This window comes from Anarhichas minor, unplaced genomic scaffold (genome assembly GCF_050575085.1).
Source record: "Anarhichas minor isolate MPS153535 unplaced genomic scaffold, ASM5057508v1 ptg000042l, whole genome shotgun sequence".
NCBI lineage: Eukaryota > Metazoa > Chordata > Actinopteri > Perciformes > Anarhichadidae > Anarhichas > Anarhichas minor.
This window is the reverse complement of record NW_027466488.1, coordinates 9,929,389-9,952,820: the sequence shown is the minus strand read 5'-3', so window position 1 is coordinate 9,952,820 and position 23,432 is coordinate 9,929,389. Positions and strand designations below refer to the sequence as shown.

At 42.5% G+C, this 23,432-nt stretch overlaps 1 protein-coding gene across 1 annotated transcript in view; it reads left to right on the top strand.

Annotated features, from left to right (window-relative positions):
• The window catches only part of LOC142970061 (neural-cadherin), a 295,060-nt gene that overhangs the window by 256,991 nt on the left and 14,637 nt on the right, over positions 1-23,432 (top strand). Inside the window, exons 33-35 of the mRNA XM_076110212.1 lie at positions 4,772-5,036; positions 10,045-10,225; positions 16,961-17,205. Coding sequence (XP_075966327.1) covers positions 4,772-5,036; positions 10,045-10,225; positions 16,961-17,205 — 691 coding nt within the window. The remainder of the gene's footprint in view (positions 1-4,771; positions 5,037-10,044; positions 10,226-16,960; positions 17,206-23,432) is intronic.

The following is a 23,432-nucleotide window of genomic DNA, read 5'->3' as shown; positions in this document are numbered from 1 at the left end:
TGTACGTGTATGGGGGTTATGGCTTATTTTGCACACGTAGCTGCTGTAGCTACGCCGTAGGCTACACCTGAGATACCACAAGAACTGCTATTTGTTAGCTTCTATTTCATCCTGCAAGTTTCTAACACTGGTGCAAATTGTTGATTGTAAAAACATTAAGGACGTTTCAGAAAGCCCCCAGGTAGAGCGTAGGGCTTTGAGGCAAAGTTTACATCGTGGCCAAACGGAGGAATTACAATTTTTTAGACCCGTCACGTTGAGCCCAAGAGGACTTTCTCCCATACACTTACATTGGGAAAGAGACGTCTGTAAATCAGCAGGGTTTCTTTCAGTGAATGAGTGAACATAGATAGAACACAATGACTGTGGGGAATGTACGGTAAAGCAGCTCAGGGCATGATCTCGTACGATGCATTTTCCAAAATGGAAGATGGGATAGCTTGACCACATGAAGGTGCAGTTGTAAATGCACACAAACAAAGCGCATTGAGGACGAATTGTGATCCGATCGGGCCAAACCATCTCCGCTGGTGGTCGGGGACGCATCGTGACCACATTGAACACAAGGTTTATATCCACAAACAACAGCTACATCGGCAGAGATGTAATGCTAGGGCTGTTTATTGTGCTCCGGAGCTCCAGTAGTTATCAACAGCCCTTAAAGACAAAGCGATCAAATCTCAGTCTGATCTCAATGTGGACACTGGAGGCACCTATAAGTACCAGGTGTAAATGTAATCAGGTTAAATCATTGACACTCTCTGGTTACGAACGGCATTTTTAACCAAGGTGTAAAGGGGGTCGGAGGTGGCATAGGGTCAGCAGTGACAAGGACCACCCTTAAGATATTGTAAAGGATGCATGTCACACATGGACACACCAAATACCTTTGGGCATCCTTTGTTTTTGTTACCAACAGCCTTTGCCCTTTTGAATTCAAAATCAAGCAATGAAAAGAGCTAAGAGGGACAACGATCAATGGACATCTCCTTAAAGTAAAAGTCAATAACAACCAGAAGTTTGTACACAGCCTCTGTTGCACGTTATCAACAGTTCGGTAGTTTGCTTCTTCAAAGCCACAGTAGCAAGCCACGGCTCCAGCTAGTGAAATGCATTGATTCAAATAAGTCATTAAAATCACGCTGGGCTAGAAGTCACTTTGCTATTTTACTGCTTCATTAGCTTCTCACTGTTTGGCTCATTTATTTTTACAAGGCAGATTACCTTGACTGGGGAATGACAGACGGATACCTTTGAAGAATGACATTCAGGACAAAACTAGCTGGTGCACAGCACGTCAACTGAACATTCAAAAAATATGAATTCAATTCACAAAATATCCAGAATAAAGTTTCCTATAAATAATGATGTACTTGGGGTGGAATTGATTTTAATAAAAAAACATTGTCTTAATTCCCCTCTATATTTGGCACCATATTGTATAGTTCTCTCCAGGAAAATGGGAAAATATTGATAAATGATGGGAAACTTTGCTTTAACAAACATGTGGTTACGCTTCAGATCGACACAAAACTGGAGCTCAAGACAGAGCATTTAACATAAATTACACTCATCTGCCTCTGGGCTGATAAGAATTTAAAGTGATGTAATTTGCCCAGCAGCGTATGGTATGTATTTTTTAATGATCAAATCAATATCTAGTCTCTGAAGCAGGAGAGTCAAATCTGGTGGGGAAAGTAACACTTGTATGAATATGTTGCTAGAAATGAGCACAGAGGTCGGTTTCATTTCCCAAGCATCATTTAAGGTGAAGAAAAAATGCATGAGCCAGTCATGGATGCACATAATCTGTATCTGCACGCCATTATTTAATCATGACAAGCGGGTAGATTAACACATCATCTGCACATGTCCGCCAGGCTGCAGCGCGGGGAAGCGTCCCGGGGATCGGGACCGTCCCCGCGGTGGGACTGTTTACTCAAAAAAATGCAGTCGCACACCTCCACACACGTCCAGTGTGTGATGCTCCTGCATAGACACACACCCTTGAACCTGTTTGCACCCAGGGAGCGGAGCCGGAGCCAAATTGCTCCGGCTCCGCTCAGCTTTAATTGAGGGTAAAATCAGGTGGCTGTGAGAGTGCGTCTGGTTAAAAAGCACCGCCCCAGCGGATTCTAGATAGAATTAATACTTCATCACAGAGCCTTGAAATGAGCTAAACAGCCTCGGAGCCGTCAGCACTTTATCCCAGCTGCTTTGAGGGGAGAGGAAGAGACTGAGGGACACGTGGATGGGTGAATGGAAAGACAGGTGGAGGAGAGAGGCTTGATGTGGCAGAGAGTAATGGAAGAGACAAAGACATGGACACTGGTAGAGGGGGACAGAGAGAGCAGACAAGTGATGGTTGGTTTGTCTTTTTCCTCCAAAAAACTTCCTCTTCACATCTCTCTCCCTTTCTCTCTCTGTCTCTGCCCTCCCCTTCTCGGTCCCCTGTTTATGTGGCAGAGAAAGATGGAGGGGAGAAAATGATGCTCAGTGGGACACATCGAAGAAACAGTTTGAAATTGAAATGAGTACGACCCACCCGACACACTATCCCTCTTAAAACCTCTCTCTCTCTCTCTCTCTCACACTCACACTCTCTCACACACACACAGATAGACAGCCTCCTGGATTTGTTTTAAATGAATATTACTCTGTGATGGACATGTGATTATTAGCATCACAGACGGGCCAAAACGGAACCGTTTTCATCTCAGGCTCTGAGGGCGGAGGGAAACAGCTGGTTCTGTAAGCTGGGTTTTTTTTCTCCCTCATTCTCACTTCGCATCCATAAATTCTCTCTTACTTACTTTCCCCTCATCAATTCCTCACAAACCACTTTTCCTCAACATGATGCCCTCCCAGAGCTGGGTTCTGCGTGTGTGTGGGTGTGTGTGTGTGTCTTGGCGGCACCGACAGCAGGGCATGTTTGCACAAATCAACAAATTGTTAGTTAAAATGTCATCTTAAACAGAGCAGTGCCTCATTTAAAATTCATTTTAGGCCAATGGCAACAGCACGAATGACAACTAGCTGTTCCCCAAGTGCCTTGTGATTTTATTATGGCAGAACGTGTTGCCTCTGCTCAACCGATAACACTTTGGCTGAGGGAGCCAGATGCCCTTATGTTGATTGATTTGTTGATGAAAACACATATTTATATTTGTTCTAAGGATTACTTGAGATTACATCATCATCGAGTGGTGGAAATGTCAGTTTACTATACGTATGGGCCTTTTTCATTTTCCCTGATTGATCAACTCCTGGGAGTTGATCAGGTTTTACTGGCCAACTGGTCAAATTGGCCTATTGATCCAGTCTTTTACTAACCAAGTAAAGTCTTTTCTCCCTCCTGATCCCCATTAGCTTTAAAACCCGAGACTTGGACTCGAGTCGGTTCAGTTTATTCTCCCCATTTACCCTCAGCGGTATCTTGCCGTGTGGATAGTTGTGATTTGATTTGCTGAGATCCGTGCCACTGAGACTTCCGCCACCGTCCCAAAAACAAAGAAACCGAATGTCATGAGCGCCACTCAAAGCGTTGAAAAAACACTACATGTAGTACATTGGCGTGCTTCTTTCTGCTCAAATACAGACAGATGGCAGTTGTAGTTTGGAAGAAAAAATGTTTCTAATTCTTTTAGGATTACTGCAGTCAGTTTTTGTTCTTTGCAAAACATCGGAGATTATCAGCGTTGCCTTTGATCTGTATTGTGCCAAGATTCATGATGTTTGTTCTCCTCTGCTACAGTGATTTATTACAGTGCACAAGTATAGTTCTAGCACCAAGCTTTGTGACCCACTTTGTTTCAGTGTTGCTGTGTGGCTGTGCTGGGCCATGCAGGTAATAGCAAACAGCACATGCCAGTAGCAGCATGCTTAGCCAAAGGTGGCTAGACTAACCGGTGTCATTTTGTCTTTTAACTATTATGCCCTGGGTCGCTGGAACAGTCTGCCTGATGGTCTGAGAGCTGCTGGAAGTTAAACTTGAAACCTTCCTTCTTTTGTTGTTTTCAAGGTTCGACTTGTTCTGTCTTATTTTCGGCCTGTCAGTCATCTGTGAAACCCTTTGAACTGCACCAACCTGTACGAAACATTTCTTTTTATTCAAAGCCCAAGTAAGTAGTTGTAAGACACAGAATGCTAACATAAACTGTTAGCAACGAGGCCCGTTGCCACGTTGAGACTGCAACGAAAGGGAAATTATGGCCATTCAAGTTCTGAAAGGGCTAAGAATAAATGAAAAAAGAAGGAAAGGTTTCGTTTTGCTCAGTCTTAATAGTTATGGGCTTTTGAGTTCTCTGCACTTTATAAATGTATCTTGGTTGATAGTAACAAAGGTTTCAAGTGTGCACAAAGAAAGACTTTGATGGTGAATGATGCAGTCTTAAGAAACCCTGCTTACATATTAAAATGTATGGGAGAGGCCAGAAGGAAAGCTTCCCAATGGAGCTGCCTCAACAAATGTCAGGTAACCAATTAGTGTGCAGTGTAATTTTATCCTCAAAGAATGAAATATTGATGAAAGGCCAGCTTCTTAGTGTTTGACTAGTGGTGCCTGCTGATGTCAAGCCCTTCCTGTACGTGTGAACGCAGTGCATTCCAACTTGACTCATTAAGCTAATGATGGTTCAAAATTCATCATGTAAATCAATCACATATTTGTTTGACCATCAACAATCAGCAACAGCCATTATGATTGAAATGTGGTTCACAAACATATAACCTTGGTTGAAGCTGAACTAAAGCTCCTCTTTTCCCGTTGAAGATCTTCCAGGGCCTCCTCTGCGTTTTCTACAACCTCGGGGACGGGGACTACAACCTGACCCTACCTACCTATCGCCTCGACAACGGCGAATGGCACGAGGTCTTCCTCGATCGCCACGACAATGAGATGATGCTACGACTGGACGGCGGCGGGGGGCAGCGGGAGGTCACGGGATCGCGGGGCCGAAGCCGAGAAATCATCATTGACCCCACTGTGGTGATGCTGGGGAACACCTTCCCCTCTGGAATCAACAAGAGCTTTCAGGGTAGGTGACACACAACAGCATCCATGACCGTTTATTTGCAAGCCTTTTCATTGGTATCAGAAAGGACCTTCCAGACATCAGGTGTTAAGAACGGCAAATGAAGTGATGAAGGTTTCCGTGAACTGGACATAGTGTAGGCTGAATCCCAAGCTCCTTGCAGCACTTCCCTGTGTCAGCGTAGATAACTTCCCTTCTCATTCTCGCTGAGGGGCTGTCTCGTACGTCGACATGGGTGCAGCTGGGTGAGGCCAGGGGCTGAAGGACAACTTGTTAAATGGACAAAAAGTAAAAAAACTGTTGATGTCCCATAGCACATAATACCAATACCAGCAATTATTACCCAGGTGCTGACATTTCTAACGAAACCTTTTCAGTCTGGACTTTCAGGGACCGGAGTCTGATTTACCAGATGTGGACAGCTGCATGCTGTTTCCATCTGCTCTCCCTTCTTGAATTGCGCATCACTTGCAACCGCTATCTGCCACGTCTCAAGGTCCAATTGACAAAAGATATGGCACTAAGGATATTACAGTGCAAACATGCCCATAATGTTTTGCAGCTGAGTACCATTTGACCTTTTTTTGCGCCAAGAACACATTAGGCAGAACAACGTCGGCGTGAAAAGAACCTGGTGCTTTGAGAATCACACGGTTTCTTTTTGTTGTATTTGTGCAGGTTTAGTAGCCGCGTAAAAGCCGCGCTATCCTTTTCTGTGTTCAGAAAGTGTCTTCCAGCAGTGCTTAAAAAAACGACAGAAAAATGGGAAAAAATACATTATAAGGCCATCTCACCGTCTACAAGAACAGCAAACGGAGAACAAGGTGACAAAGCTTGAAAGGCCAGTGGTTATTAAGAGTGCAAACATCAGATTTCTAGTTATTCACCCTAACCCATCTGGAGTCACAGCCAGTTGACATGATTGAACGTGTAAATCCACAGGAAAGCCAAGATGAGAACCACACTGGTTCATGACACTAATGAAATGAATGGAAATGAACATCCATGCAGCACCTGCTGCGTAACGGGCAGTTTGACCCAAGTTGGCTTCCGGCTGCTGAGAAAAAAATGCAATCCTAAATACTGGAAATAAGACCACGGTAGGAAAAAAACAAAATAAATATGCATTTAAGATACAAAGATGTCAAATGATTTCAACCATGTTTTCTCTCAATAGACAATTAGATAAGAAAAGGGTATCACACAAAAAGAAAAATACATACAATACAATACAATGCTCGATAATTTAGATTTCTTTTTTTTGTGACTAGGATTGGTGGTGCAAACTAATCCAATAATCCTCACTTGTTCTCATCCTGATTCTTTTTCCAAGGATTTTTTTTTTTAATGATTTTCTACAGAACAGCACTGTTACATTTATTTTTCAAAGTGAGGACAAGAGAGCCTTCCTTTCAAAGTCCCAGGCAGATGAATGCCAGGGCTGAATTGTTAAGAGGTAAACATGGTCTGTAGAGAATGGGAAAGAGGTCATGACTCACAGCGGTATGAATGTTCCTTTCAGTGGAGCACCGACGGTTCGTACAATGGCAAAATGGCAAAGTTACACTGATGATTGTTTGCTGTAAACCACCCAAACATCATCCTGGCTTTACTGTATATAACCTGTGTGTGTGTGTGTGTGTGTGTGGCGGGAGAAAGAGATACTGTGATGCGTTCCATGTGTCACAGGGTGAAGTGAAAACGGGTGGTGTGTCATTCAGGGCCATGTGAGGCGGTTTAACAAGTATTCCTCCTAGAAAGTGCTCCCAGAAATAAGTCCTTTTATCTATTCATACGCATTCTTTTCAAGGGGGAACTGTGACACGTTACGTGTTTATGAATGATTGATATCACAGTTTCACGGCTAATTCACCCAAATGCATCTTCACTGTTAGCTGAGATGATGGACTGATGGGTGCATAAAGAGGCTAGAGAGCTGTGTGTGTGTGTGTGTGTGTGTGTGTGTGTGTGTGTGTAAAGGGTTTTTAGTGTGTACTATATATACAATAGTGTCCGTGTGTGTGAGAGATAGATGTTAGTATAACTTAATTATGAAAGCTTTTATTAAAACACATCAATTGCAAGTATGCAGTATAAGTATTCCAAATATTCTTAACTTAAAAAAACCTTGTATTTCAACCGGGGGTTAAGCCACCGACTATGTGCTTAACGGACGACACGCTCTAACCCCTGAGCCACAGCCGCTCCATGAATTACAGTTAAGAATCTTTTTAGACTCTTGTTTGTGACACTTGTAATATTGTAAATACATTCGAGCATAGCTAGCCATCTCCACGTGTGTTCCATATTAAGCAATAATATACTTAGTTATACTATGACACATAGAGGCGCGTTCTGATCCAATACTCACTCCAGCAGGATGACTTCATTTGTCTGTGCCTTTAGAAGATGTTCACTGTTAAACAATAGATGTGTTTAATCATGCCACAACGATATGGTTAAGGTTGTGTTAGGATTAGGCACAGAAAGGCCTTGGTTTGGTTTGAAATAAGTACTACGTTATTGTGGTATGGGTAAAATAAGCACACCATTAAGGTCATTGAACCTTCATCGTTGTGGTTACAACAATCCAGTTGTGGCTATGCTTAAACCAAAAACAATGTTGATCGTCAGTCTGAAACAAGACATACATAAAAGGTCTGAAACAGGAAACAACCCGAGTTAAATTCTCTTACGTTGTTGACTCATCCATGTCCCTGGTGCTGTCGTTCTTGGGAGGACAGTCTCTGTTTTAGGGTTTGGATTGGCATTAGCACATGTTTGTGTCATAGATTGAAACATGTTAACAGTTCTGCTAAAGCCGCAAGACAGTTTGTTGCCCAAACCCTGTAAGAGACACAGAGAGAGGAGCACGCAGCACACGCAGTATGAACCCTAATGTTGGCAGAAAGATTCAGACAGAAGAAAGACTTCCGGATAGGACACGTAGAAAAAAAGAAAATGAAAAAAAGACAAGACGCTGTATGATAATAGAGAGAGAAAAAGGTCACAATTACTGAGAGAAGCCGACTTCAAGTGAGAGAGAGGCGGAGAGAGACAGCTGTGCCTCAGGCAGTAAAAGACAATGCATGTGTTTATTAAATGGACTTTAAAAACATTTCCCTTCAAAAGAAGTAGACGTGATAGATGGTGGCAGGGAAAATGTACGCGAACGAATGCGTGTGTGCGTGTGCACCCTTGTCTGTGTGCGGTTGCATTTACTTTTGTGAACGTCTCTTTTCAAATATTGACAGAGGTGTAATGAGATGTTAGAGGTCCAGTGTGTAGGATTTACTTGGATCTATTCACGGGAGTGGAATATAATATTCGCAAGTGTGTTTTTATTCGTGTATAATCACCTAAATCTAAGAATCGTTGTGTTTTGGTTTCCCTAAAATGAGCCCTTTATATCCACAGAGAGGGCGGGTCCTCTTTAGGAAGTCCGCCATGTTGCTCCGCCGTGTTTCTATGGAGCTCAGAGCGGACAAACCAAACACTGGCTCTAGAGAGAGCCTTTCATGTCACTGAAGCCTCTCCCCGACCGCCATGCTGCTAGCTAGCATCTATAACGTTAGCCATAACCCAGCATGTCGTACGGCGGACGTCATTTTTAAATGTACACTTATTAGTTTTACAAATTGTTTATTTGTCACATGTTTTGCAAAGTTCTAACCATGAGTAAGAATCGAACGCAGTTAATACGGTTCCCTCTCAATGCACTCAGATTTTCCCTGTCGAAGCGTATGAAACGGTTCACCGCCCTACACTAGAATAAAGTATTGATAAACCAGACTTATGAAAACAAGATCCGCATTGTGATGAATCAAAAGTATCCTGTAACTAAAACTAGGATCCAGACCCATCACGGTTTGTTCCAAGCAGAAGCATGTTGCCCCTATGTGCAATGTTTTGTATTAACTGTGCAGCATTTTGCAAACAGCCTTTCAAAGATGTTTCCTCCCTTTTGCTCAGTGTCTGAGGCATGTAACAGCGAAGCAGTGACACGTGTAAACAACACATCCATCAGTTCACCATGGAGCACATTATACAAAATCCAACATGTATGCAAATCTTTGCCCTCAGAGATTCCCCTCGAACAGTATGAACAGCATTTTAGATGCTGCAGTGAGCGCCCTACAACAAGAAACAATGTAACATTTCCTCATCATGTCTTCTTATTACCCACATACACAGTTATCATGAAGATTCTGCCATTCATCAATGTTTGCTTGAGAAAACCATTTGGGATTTTGATTTCTTGTGTAAGAACAGAATCTACGCACACTAGAGAGCACACTAACGCACATTTGAGTGCCATGTTTTTGCAAAATAAATTTTCTTCAATTATACTTTTGCATAATATTGGAATATATTTTTTTATCATTTACATTTTTTTGGACTCATATTTTCATTATTTTACAAAGCATTACGGTCTTTCAAAATAAATAAATGAGTACTAGCATCCCGTTATTTTATACCCTCCACTGACACTACTAATTATGACTGCTCATTTGACGTTCACTTCCTGCAGAAGTACCTCAGTACTTCAGGACAATTTTTCATTTTATTTTTATTAAAAGTTTAGTAGTAATATTAATTTTATTTAATTGGATCCTTATTGACAATTTGAACCCCCTAAAAGGCACATACAAATACATAAATAACACAAAGGTTATTAAATTAAAGGGAAAATATAACCAGACCAAAATCTTTCAGACTGAATCTTAAGTTAAGTTGTACCTACCTAGTAGGCAATAATTCCCTTCTAGGTTTACAAAAACAAAACTGAAACAAATTGCATTTCAATCAAAATAATAATCATACCTCATTTTTGTAGGTGTTTACCACCTTTTTTTTATGCATACGTGTCTTAACTGGAGCCATTAATCTATCAAGAACATGTGGTTGATTTGCTCACCAGTTACATGAGGTAAAAGTCTCGGTAATTTAATTTTGTGTCCGTAAAGTCGTTTGTTTTCCGCTGAACTCTTTTCCATTTTTCTCCCTGCAGGCTGCATGAGAGACGTACGCCTCAACGGTCGCTATATGCCTCTGGACAGCCAGCCGCGAGATGGGGTTTCCCAGGTCAGCATACAAGGCCTCTCCCCTGGGTGCTCGTCTGACTCCTGCAAAAGGAACCAGTGTAGCCCCCCCTTCACCTGTGTTGACTTGTGGAGAGTGCACGAATGCAGGTACACACACACACACACACACACACACACAACCCCGACCGCATTGCTCGTAGCTGCACAGCTCATTCACACTTGGATGCTCCGCATACACACTCCCGCTTTTTGACACAGAGGCATGAAGACACATGCATTTAAACCTACTGACTCTTCCTCTGAAGCCATTGTTCTGACCTTGGAATTATTTTTGTTCACAGCCACATAAATGTGCTTTGAAACAACCTGCCCTGACCTACTTGAGGGGGAGAAATTGCAGAAGAAAAAGCATCAATCACGACCAGAAATCAATCACCATTCAATAACTGAAGTGTGTCATTGCAATACATTTATAGCAAAACTCTTTACATGCAGCTTGTGAACACACAGGAACTAAACAGAGTCCCCATGTAAATGGACTGTACTTTTATAGCGCTTTTCTAGTCTTCCAAGCACTTAAAGCACTTTAACATTACATTTCATCATTCACACATTCACACTCATTCATACACTGATGGGGCTACCGTGCAAGGTGTCACCTTAAGTTAAGTGTCTTGCCCAAGCACACATTGGCATGGACTAGCGCAGCCAGGGATCGAAACGCCGATCTTCTGATTGAAGGACGACCCGACTCTTACCACCGAGCCACAGTCGCCAGAATGTAAGGTTCTGTCATTGAATGCTTACACCCTATCAGATATCAGATATCATAGAACAGGCCGCTTAATCGGCGCATTCCTGGTTGATTGGCGACACCCTATTTACTGGTTTAATGCTACAGGTCCTTGAATACTGGGGTCGGTAAAACCAAATATTATCATTTTAATAAAAGAAGTCAGGTCATCATTGGCCTTTTTCCATCATTCTGTGAGCAACAGTGATCATATTTTATGCTGCACACGTCATGAGTCTGCAAACAGTGAAAGCAAAAGTTTTTGATGTCCTTGTTGAGAAGTTGCTCTTCGTCTAACAGTTCACTGTGGATGCTCCTTCTTGACCAATTACTCCCTGCAAAACTTCAAACTGTTGACACATTGTTGATGAACCACAACGTCGAGTGTCAAGCTCACACATTGCATTTCCTACTTCATATTAAAAGTCAACTCGTGTTTCGCCTGCTGTGCATGTGAGCGTGCCCGGCTGGCTAGCTCACGGCCGCCGCTCTGCACCGCGCCCACACGGCGGTTACCGCTGATAACGCCGCCCTGACCCGACTGTTCAACGGCATTCTTTCTGACCTCAGTCTACCTTTTTCCACAGGCTTGATTGCCCGGTTTACTTTCATATGTGGATGTTAACGTACGTACGTAGCCTGCATTGACGCGTCTTTATCGTCCCTCGCTGCTCAGTCATTTTGATTAACTCTCCAAGTGCCAAACTGGTCGAAGGTGAACTAGCATTACGCATTCATTTTTGTTGTCTATTCAAATAGATATCTGCTCTTTAAAAAACAAAAGAGCAAGTATGCTCATTTAGTCGTGGGCACGGTGTCATGTGCGCTCAGATCAGCACTGTGCCGCTACTCCCTCAGCCTGCCTGACTGAGGAGAAATACTGTGGAGCAGCTTCAAAGTCAGTGGCTCGCTGGCTGACACTAGACTCTGCAGCAAAAGTTGAGCCAGTATCCTCTGTGTTGTTTTCCTCCCTGCCACGACACCTCCTCTGCACTATGGCCATGGTGGTTAATGACTAAACATGGCCTCGGCCAGACTTTTAAAACTGGAATTCCCACAAGAGCCAGCGTCTTCGGCAACAACCACATCTGCCTTTTAAAAGGCGACGAATGAACCCCATCTGCTCGCTCACCAAAGCTAAACGCCTAAAAATGCCGGTGGTGAAATGAAATTATTATCCCAGCCCCCCTGACCCCAATGGGATTTTCACTTTTTGCTTGGTCAACATTTCAGATAGACTGCTGTGTGACTTTCTGCGCGAGGGCTATTTGTTTGTCAGCGGGAAATAGGAAATGTTATGCGATGAAAAAGCTGCAGCAAACTAACAACCCTCACCTGCGGCACAGACCAGAATCAAACGCCGAGAGCTCTTAGCCACATGCACTAATCTCAGCAATTTCTTTCTGCCATAGGAAACATCAGCCTCCATTCAGTCTGTGCAGCCTTGCTTTTAATCTTTTCTTTACCTTTCTGTTTTTTCACTCCTCTGATCCACTCACCCACATCATCCATCCACCAACCTAGTTCTATTTTTTTTTTAATGGCTCTCATTCTCGCACTCTGCCCCTCCATTTCTTGGTTTGTATGGCTTTCATCTGGCTCACTCCCGCTCGGTTTTTAAAGCCATGTACCATTGCCACACACTCACAGTCCCCCCCTCCCCCGCACCCTGCTGGCTTGTTCGCCTGTTTCTCCTTTACTCCACTTGACCTGAACCTTGGAAGATGATTAGAGAGTAGTAAGTGTTGGCAGCGAGTGCGCCAAGCCCAAGTGTTTGATACCTGATTACTCAGGGGGGCCACGGTCGATTAATAACACACATTGTGTGGATTATTCTTCTCCCCGGGGCTCAAATAAGCACATAAACACTGATTTGTCTTTGATACTTTTGATTAGTGTGCAAAACACCCCCAGACCCCTTGATTGACACTTGAGACCCCATGAAAGCATTAACAGCAAAGCTTTGGGGGTCTCTAGAAAAAGGTATTTGTCACTTGCAGTTCAGCTGTATGCATTAATCAAATGGCAAACCATGTATTCAGAATTATGAAAAATGTTGTGGTGTTTCCATTGATACCGGCTTGTTTCTGGTAAGGCCTTCCTCCATGGGTGCAAATGGTCCTTAATGCAAGTGTCGTTTGTTTTTTTCAATATCATGGTTACCCTCACGTTAAAAATCATACTCAGTACGCCTATAGTCGTGGAAATATGTCAAACTTACTTGTGGTCCATTCTTTTTTAAGATGAGACAGACTTTAGATAGACTGCTCTGCATAAGGGGAAACGTTGTAACGTGTGTGCGTCGGTGTGCTGTGTAGATTCTGTTTCAGGGCATAGTTGTTGCGTGGTTGTGTAGTTGTGTGAGTGGTCCTATTGTGAAAGATTGAAGCCTTGGTGATGTGTGTGCAAAGCGTGTACAGCCTAGTTGATTGTCTTGGCTCGCATCCATTGAAATCTTGTTGGCTACTTGTTGCTGTATCAAAGCTATTGAATGAAGGCTGGGACTGTGCTTAGCCGCAGGGTATGACAAATGCGCAGGATAACTGGAGCTGCGAGGTTGGAGGGTAGCAGACGGCGCTAGAAATAAAAGGATGGTGCTTTCAAATAGAAAGTATTTGTGTATAATCTTTTATTGAAGAGGTTTCTTTTTCAATAATTGTAGAATTGTAATTCACACTCATAAAGGAGGCGACTACGACACGAAGTAACCGTCCTCTTGTTCCGTGATCGTGTGCCAGCTGGTGAGCCTTTCGGGAAGTGTAGACCAGATTGTACTTCACATGTGCTGTGCCCCAATGATATGACGCAATATGACACGTGACATCTACTAACACTGGAGCGCCAGGTAGAGGCGACCGCCTGATTGCTGCTTTTGATTTTAATTTAAAGAAATAACAATGTTGGTGTTTAATTGACTATTTGCTAAATCCCTCTCCTGGACTGCATTTGTCCAGTCATAGTTTAGCAACCGTAACTTTTCATTTGTCCACAAGCGGTTTGCATGGGCCTGTAGTCAGAGCAATACCTTTCATATGGAGTTTAAAGTTGTTAGGATCTGGGTCTGGTTCGTGAGAATCTGTCACAGTAACACAGAGGACAAGTTTTAAGAATACAAAAAATAGAAATAGCCAATCATTTCGCCGATGGTCTGGTTTATTTATGTAGGTCTTATAGAGGCATCAGTATTAAATTGAGACTCTTTCATAACCGGTTAAAAGTTCCTCTGGTAACTTTAACTATATAGGTTGTGCAGTCTGCTAGCGACAGTCTTCATTTCAGCTGACGAAATCCTTGCCTTGAAGTGAGAGGCCTGTGTTAAGTTCTGTGTGAACACATTGTTTTTGAAATTACAAAGCTCTGCAAGGGGGGGGGGCACGGCTTAGCGCTGATTATTACTTTAAATAAGAATCATTTTCAGTGCAAAACGTTGTTATTATTGTTAATTGGAACAAGCTGATCTGTAGCATGTTTAGCGAGAGATTATCAGGTGCAACTGAATATAGGATTGAGCTGATTTGAAGTTGTTTTTTTTTAAAACAGAAGTGATCCGCCTTCAGAAACTCCCACAATGCCACATGTCACCACCTCTGGCCATAGTAATTATGACGAGAGCAAAGGAGGACGTCAGGTGGCGTTTAAAGAGGGACACAGTCTCTCGTAGGGTGGATGGATCGGTCCAACAAACACAGGACGTTCCAAACCGCTGTGAATCCCAAACTCAACGCACTGACTTATTTTAAGTCACATACGTAAATATGTTACTGACTTAGGAACTTGGTTACTGCATGGTCATACGTACATAACAAACCATGAGCTTTTTCTAAACCTAACCAAGTAGTTCCGTTTCACAACGTTAACCATGCGTATAAAACTGCAACAGCTCCACAACGTTCATGGAAGGGTCATGTATGTCGTTTTAGGAGTCACTGGCAAATTACCTGTTCTGTCTGTTCTGTGAATGAGGACGTGTTGGTAATGACTGTGAGTGAGCATACATGCTCATCTAGGTTATAATAAGACACTCATAGCACCGATTCCAGTCGTGGCTAATGACGGGCAATGAAAAGAGAGAGCAGAGACAAGAGAGGAGAGTGTTGTCTAGTTGAATGACAGGCCGTCCTGTTGGCAACACCTACACAGACTCCAACCAGGCACAATCACACCGAACGCTGAGCATTTGTCACGGCTTAATAATCCCACCCACAACAAATTACCTCTTAAAATGTTGTGTTTCAAACAGCTGGGTCAGTTTTTGGGTCAACACATTTTCCTTCGAGAAAAGACTTTTAGTGTTGTTCTTTGCTCTTCTTTCAATGGAGAAAAAACTCTCCAGCATTTATAGAACTGATGCTATTGCAGCATCTACACTGACCTGTTTACCACCCAGCATTGTTGTTGCCTCTCCCCTTCGTCAAACACCCATAAGCCACACCCTTAGCTGCCAGTAGCTGCTCACAGGACACCGATTGGTCCGTGCTGCGGCTTATCGGACACAAACACATTGCTTGACGCTCGGCAAGATGGATTTTCGCGTGACATGTGATCACATGATTCTCACGTGATTGTCATGTGATCTTGTGACATTGTGAGAATCCAGCTGCCGTGCAAGGTGAGGTTCTTTTTCTGCACTGGTTAAAAACTCCTTACACCATCATTCTGCACATCGGTCAACTTGGGGGCGCTTTAATTTGCTGCTTATGCAGAAGACAAGATGAGGCGCATTGGAGAAAAACTCAGTAGCCTTCTTCTTTTCAGTAAGGCACATTTAGCAAAGCCGTAATACACTGCAGACCTTCTGTTCACCGCAACAATCAAGAATTCAAGATTGGCCTAAGGAGACATGGCATGGTAGCGGGATGTCAAAGCTAGACGCTTACACCCCCATCCAACATCCAGAACCCCCGAAATATTGCCAGTGAACATAAATCACTGGAGTTTAGTTGCATACAAACATAATTTAGAAGAGACAGACTTTGGCACATGATGCAGTGAGTTAACCCTTCAGTTTCTCATCTGGATTGGTTTTATGGTGGAGGAGGAACACTTATGAGATAGATTACGGTACCGTTTTGACTGTAATGTCGCTGTTTCATAGTTAAGTGAGTCAATATTTATAAGCATGAGCAAATCACTATGGACCAGAGGCAAGACTCATCTCTGATATCATCAAAATGTCGAGCCTGGAGCTGCTCCATAGACATTGAAAGAGATACTGAATTAATGGGCTCATAAAATGTTTGTTTGAGCTGTTACACCCAAATGAGCTTTTAATTATAGTGGTACTTTCTGAAGTGAGGCAGAAAATATGGCCCTGCCTCCATAAAATCATCCTTGTTACCGGCAGTGTTGCAGTCAGCATTTTCCTCTCCCCCAGTTCATTCTCTACTGAGGTGTACATCAGTGGACGATCACTGACTCAAAGAGAGTATTCCACTTTATTCAGTGTGGGAAAAAGTAATAGACATCCAATTCAAGACATTCATGTTACCTGCTGAAGCTTTATCTGTTCAATATGATTTGTTTTATTCCCCTTGTTCCTCCATTTTTAACTACTGAGGGATTATTACACGGTCACCTAATCCAATCTGGTGTCACGCACATCTAAGCAATCTTAATCTGCATGTTGTTATTGGAATTGAAATGTATTTATGTTTATATATTAGTAGTACGATTTGTTTTTTAAATATGCAAATTCCTCTCAAATCATATAGACTTTCTGTTGTATTTCCACCTTTGGATATTTTAAGGTAATAATTGATTTTTATACAAGAATTGAGCTGTTTCAAAGTTGACTAAATGTCTACATTTGAGTGAGAGTTGTCTTTGTCTATTTGTTGCCGTATTCCCAACTTTGTTAAAACCAAACCCACATTTTAGAGATTCCAATTCCTTCTCCACTGGATCAAAAATATTGTCACAACAAAATACATTGGTATCATCTGCAAAGAAGATACAATTTTATGTTTTGGAAACCCAACACATTCAATTTATGGCAAAATATACCATAATGGGCCTAACATTATGTATGATTCTCTTGTTTTCCTCTTTCCTTACGCTCCCTGTTGATCGTGTCTAACTCTTCTTTGCAGATGTCCTCCTGGCCACATGGTCCGTGTGAACGGGACAAGGAAGTCCTGTGTCTATACCCTCTGTGCTACTCGGCCTTGTCACCGCGGGACCTGTGTGGCGCAGTCACCCTCCAAATTCACCTGCCACTGCCCGGAGGGTCACAGAGGACGCCACTGCGAGACAACACTGGCCATCTATCGGGAGGACGTGGGCCTGAGCTTCAGCTCCCTGTTTGCCATCTGTATCTGCTTCATGGCCTTACTAGGTAGCTATTGCTTCTACTGCGTGTTACACAAACAGTAATGAGGAGATAATTGCACAGCAGGAGGGCTTATGTTTGCGTGTTTATTTTGTGATAGCATCTTGCCTTTCCCTATGAAGCCTAAGATGCTTAACAAACACAGTGGGAGAAAGGAATCCAACTGGGATCAGACATTATCCCATCACCAGACTTTAAAGGGAAATTGCAGTATTTGTCGACGGAGATCTATTCTCACTATTGTGTTCATTATGACTATTTTTGTAATAATACTCACCATTTCCATTGTATAAATTTAGGGAACACAGATTCTATGCATGTGCAGCAGGACAATATAATACAGCCACATACAGTATCAACATATAGGGTGTATTGTATGTTGCCACACTATACATTGCGTCCTCTACAACGTCCTGGTTTAAATCGCTCCCACACAGGAGGGAAAACAATTCATCACTCTCCATTGACTTTGCAGGGTGTGATTGAGTCCTTAGAGCAGTTGTGTGGTGGGATGCACAACCAACAGGGTGAAGAACCCAGAACTAAGTTTTTATAATCTGCCAATCCGAAAGAAATGAGACTTGAGGCATAAGCAGGAAGAATGCAACAACTGTGGGATGCTGACACTCAATATGCCTAATGTTATGTGTGCAGCAGGCATTTTAACAGTAAGTTTAGGCTAACTCTATTTCTAATAGAGTGTCTATTTCTAATAGAGTTAGCCGTAGACACAGGGTGCTAAAATATTCCTTTGACATGCTGAAATCTAAATGCCTTTAGCTAGCTACAGGCATTTCGTTAGTGTTTCACCCCTTGGTTGCATAGTGTGGCGCCGATTGTTTTCCCCACCGATAGGCCTGGTTTTTCAGTATGACACGTTGCTCTCTGTCTCTGTTAGACAGCCCAGGAACCCAATCCTACTCATTGCATACTAAAGATGACTTGGTGTGCCGCATGGTTTGTTACACAGAACCCTCTGAGAAGCCCTCATTGGAAACTGTTTGGAAAAGGGCAGGCACTTGCAAAAATCATTTAAAATATTTGACAGGTGATTGGAGAAACCAATCTGTCAATCAAGCTCTCACCGAAGCCATTCGGAAGCGAAAGCATCTTTTCCGTCAAGAAAAGACTTACGCGTCTTTCTTTGCTCAAATTTCAGTGAAGTAACTCTCTCCAGTAGACATAACCGATGCTACTGCAGCATCGACAATAAGAGCCGCCATTGTTGTTTTGACTGATCGAACAGTTGTTTCTCCGTTGCGTGCACACACACTCACACTCACACACATATAAACCACGCCTGCAGCTGCTCCTCACCGGATGCTGATTGGTTCGGACACTGGCTGTCGGCACACAAACGCATTACTTGAAGCCTGACAAGGTGGATTTTTGCATGATAACGTGAGAATCCAGCTGCCGTGCAAAGTAATACTAAAGATGCACACTCTTGAAAATCATCAATCAATCTTTTTTTGCCTCCTACATCAGAAAAGAAAAGTTAAAATGACTTAAATAAATCATTACAAACACTTGTGTTTAAGTCTGATAGAAAGTAAACACAGGAAGTAGTTCCTTGGAATTTCTTTAGCTGGAATAAAAACTCCATATTTTAGTTAGTCCACTACCGCAGGTTTGATCAGCCTGCAAGTTGACACAGAGATGGATCTGCTTAAAATGATGGAATCTCCCTTCAAGAAACTGAAACAAAAATGGCTAACGTAAGTCCAAGTACAACACAGACCTGAAATCTAGACCAGAAAGATGTTGGAGCTCTCTATCTCTCTCTGTCTCTCACACACACACACTATGATGGTGATAGTGTACCAGATGTTTTTTTAATGATGTACTAGACATTTCTTTGATAATTAGTGCCTTACTTTAAGAGGCTTGTTGTAAAGGGAAGTGGGTATAGCAAGGCCCTGGGGACAATGTTATCACACTCCGACTAACAAGGACCTGACAACATACAGCACTTTGAATTGGACGTAATAATCGCTATTTGGTTCTCCTTTTAGCTCAGGCTCCACACATCTTCATTTACACCTCTCACTGCAGCCACATCATTTGTGCGCACATTTGTAAAAAGTAAAAGGTAAAACGTGGCCTTTAGTAGGTGCTTTAGAGCGTTTGAGGCGTGCATCCTAAATGTCAGAACCATTCATACTGTCCACAGCCCAGATGCAGAAAATCATCTCACTGACATGTGGGCAGGACAATCATCCGTGAAATTTCCACTGAACTCTGCCTTAAAAAAAAAGGGAAAGAACGACTTGAGGCAAACATACTGCTGCCGAGGTAAAAGGGACAGTTGCATGCTGGGTTTCTGAGAAACAATAGGAAGTTAGTTATTGTAGTTTTGCCTATGGATTAGGCTCACTCACCAACTCGGTGAGCGGCAGCAACAGTGGCTGTGACATACAGCTCATGGAGGCAATTCAGATAAAAACCCGATGGCGTCAAAAATCTGTACTTCTTCTCAGCAGGCTGCCGGCTTTTCAATTGAGTCTGGAGTGAGATTCAGTAACAGTGCATTTTATGAGTAGGCTTTCTGTGACATTACCCACAGCAGAGGTACTATCCTCACTCCTCGACCCTCAGGAACTTTGTCTTAAAGGTTCAGCCTGCCACCCTCCAGACACTATAGCCTAAATGATGCTAAAAAAACTCATTTTGATGCACATTTTGAACGATGAAGCCACCACTCAAAGACCGACCCGAGCCCCTTCCCACTTCCGCTTGTTAGAGTTCCCTTTTTTCCATAAAACGGGTCTGTGTGCTAACTCTGTTATCTGTTTGGTGGTTCATGATGCTTTTGATCATTTCTTTTTGATGAAATGGATTCCTGAGATTGCACATGCTGTTATAGCTGCATGAAATAGCAAAAAATAAATTAGATTGGTAACATGTATGATTTAGTTCATTGTTGCAACAGCAAACTATCATTCTACAACATGATGATGCAGCTCTTTCAACCAGCTGTTGGCATTAATGCCAGCTAGGCAGAATAAAGCTCTAGTAGCACTATACTAAAGGTTTTTCCTTGATACTGGTGACTATTTTCACAGCCATCTGAAGGCAGCAGATGTCTTTCATATTTGCAGACTCTAACTGGAGTGACCTTTGTAAAATAGTCACAGAAGAAGTTTTTATTGGGCTTGCTGGGTTGTTGGGGGAATCCAGTTGTCTCAGTTTTGTGGGGGACCACAGAGTCCGACTTTAACAAACCTTAAATTAGAGCTCAAGAAGCAACTTTTTGAATCCAATGGGGTTCATGAATATAAAAGTATATACTGAGTATATAGAACAACAAGAGTGTTGGCTCTCATTGTTTTTGTTTGGAGGCCTATAAAACACTGATTCTTATTTGCATGTTCTTTTGATAATAAACTGTATTATGCAGCTTAAAGCCAGCAAAGAACTGACGATAGTTCTCCGAAAGGTCAGAAAGTCTCCGGAGGAATTGCAGGTATGGACTATAGATACTAAACTTTTACCGTGGTACTGTGCAAGCATTTCCTCAGGCCTGTGGGTGAGTGGACTGCAACAAACTGGTGTCTGCTTGTCTTTTGCTAAAATCCACATTTTTTTTCCGTAAGTCTGTTTTTTTTTTGTTTTTTTTGCCTGTTGAATATTCACACGCTCGTACCTTTAGCTCTGTGTTCTTATTCCTAAAGGATCGTCTGCTGAGAAAGTACCTCGGGTGCAATTCGTACACAGAGAAAGAGTTGTCAGTGCGATGGCATGTTTAATTGAGGACAATACAACAGAGCAGTATAAGACAAGAGAAGACAACAGATCAGAGAGGTACAGAACAAAACAGGACCAGAAGAAAACAAGAGGGAGATGAAAAGATTACAAAGCAGAGTCGGCGCACCGCACAGCGAGAGAAGTGAAAGCAGGAGATACAGTGTTGAGAAGGATGGTGTCAATGTCACACTGCTACTGGCCATGTCTGCCTGTCTCATTGGTGATTCAGAGGGCACCTCCTTCCCTCCCTGGGACCAGACAGACACAGTTCAAATGATCATTTCTCCTTCTCTTCTTCTAACCTTCATTGCACAATATCTCTCTTCAAACTTGGCTTTGGGCTCGTATTAAATGCGACCTTGATCCTGCGGAGGCTCAGTTCTGTTTTCAGTGTTAATTACTTGATTTGTAGGCGTATAAGGTGCTGTTTACCCAAACCTGCAGAAATTGAGATCAATGCTCCAGGGGATTTTGGTAGTAATTTCAATCGGTGTAGCATTCCGCGCTCGATCGGTAAAGCGTTGCTCACTCTGAAATTTAAGTAGCAGCAAGAGAGACTTCTTTTTTTTTTTGAATGCCTTCACCCAGTATTGCTTGTACGGTCTTGACATTTCTGAACAGCAAGAACAAAAGGAGGGCGGCAACTCTCTGGATGCAGTGCTGAAGAAGAAAAGGCTGTTCTTTTGAGAATGTTATGATGGGTGAAGATTAAAGACAAAATCCACTCCAACGCAGAATTCATAAGAAGACATTCACTTTGATCTTATTGTCCAGTCTTGTACGGTCAACTTTGAAAAGTGAGGGTAGGGTTTTATGCGGCAAAATTTGGCACTTAACTCATCGTAGCCATGTGACTAATGATTGATTTAGTATAGATATTTATGATTTCCAGGAGATAAATTGTGCTAAATAATTGACCCCTTGACTTTCTTCTTGCAGCACCATGATGTAGATATTTTTAATATTAAACGAAATGACTCAACAGCTTTTGGTAGAGACATTTATGTTACCCACAGATTGAAATATCTTTAGTGATCCCTTTTTTTCCCTCTATTTTTATACTTCCAATGCTTTAGTTTAAGACAAAATACCTGCAGACCAAATTGTTTAAGCATGGTGACATGGTTAACTAAGATATTAAATATGGTAAACATTACCAGCTAAATGTCAGCATGTTAACATGTACAGTACTGTATATCTGAGGGAAACTTAAGAAAGCTAAATGTCTGTGCCGAGTCCCAAAATCACAAATCTGCCTCAGAGGGCTTAACAATCTGTACACATGCGGAACAACTTTAACAGAGGAGCAATTTGTTGTTTCCCAACTGGAAACAATAAATTGGCATGGTGTGTGCAAGGCCAACGACAGGTCTGGGGCACTGTAGCTGGTGATTAAAACCATCCCTGAACATCATTGGTACCCATCTACATAGCTTCAGTCAGTGATATCGGTGAGGTGCCTGTGCAGAGCCCAAAGGATATTAAAAGACATTTCCCGATCTGCTGCTCTATCTGCTTTCATATTGCCAGACTACAGAGCAGCTGCAAAAGCCTAAATTCAGGAAAATATAATGTTCTCAGCTGGTCTGGCTGTGGAATCCACCATCATTCCTTAATGACAAGCCCCGACCCAAAGAGATTATCATCGGATTTTACTTTCACAACTTGAACGTTGACCGTACTGCTCTGCAATGTCTTTCCTCGTCTCAGTCTCCTGTGTCATGGTGCATCTCACTCAGTCAGAATGCCCATATTTGATTAGCTGAGCTGCATCACGTGATGTGATTCACTACCCATCAGCCTCTGCTGGCTGTTAAGTTTCGTTTCACGATAGTCACGTGCTCGCCCACTGACCAATCACAGCACACTCTGCCCCTCACGGCAAAGCTGCACATGGACACTGAGCGGCATGTAATGCTGACGTCATTATAGGCCGGCGCACAGGCTCCGATAGTCAAAGAATACGCCCAACATGTCAAACTAAAGATCTGATTGGTTGAAGACTATGCCAATCAACAATATCGTCCCCATTCACTTAAACTGCAAAGGGATTCACTTGAGAGTCTGCAGGCCTGGGTCTCTGTTCTTACCTAGAGACACAGAGGTGAAATCTGATTGGATAAAAGCTCTACTTAAAACAAGCTGCACTGGAAGCAGAGCAACTGAGGAAGACAGTAGCTGTGCAATGAGAAAATAAGATAATGGGAAAAATATTTTTATAAATTATAATACATGTAGTGTATTTAAGAAAAATTATTAAATTATAAAATAGATATAGCTTTGTGATTCTGTTTAGGCCAGCAGAGAAGGCCTTGCAGGCCCTGTCGGTCCACCACTGGAGAAAGGACATGACGAGGGTAAACGCTACCTTTCCATAGATGTAAAGTGACCCACTAGTTTAGTTACTGATGTTTAGACAATAGAAAATATGTCTGGAAACCTTTGGTGCTGTAAAAGTATTTGTAGTTAATGATCTATAACACAAA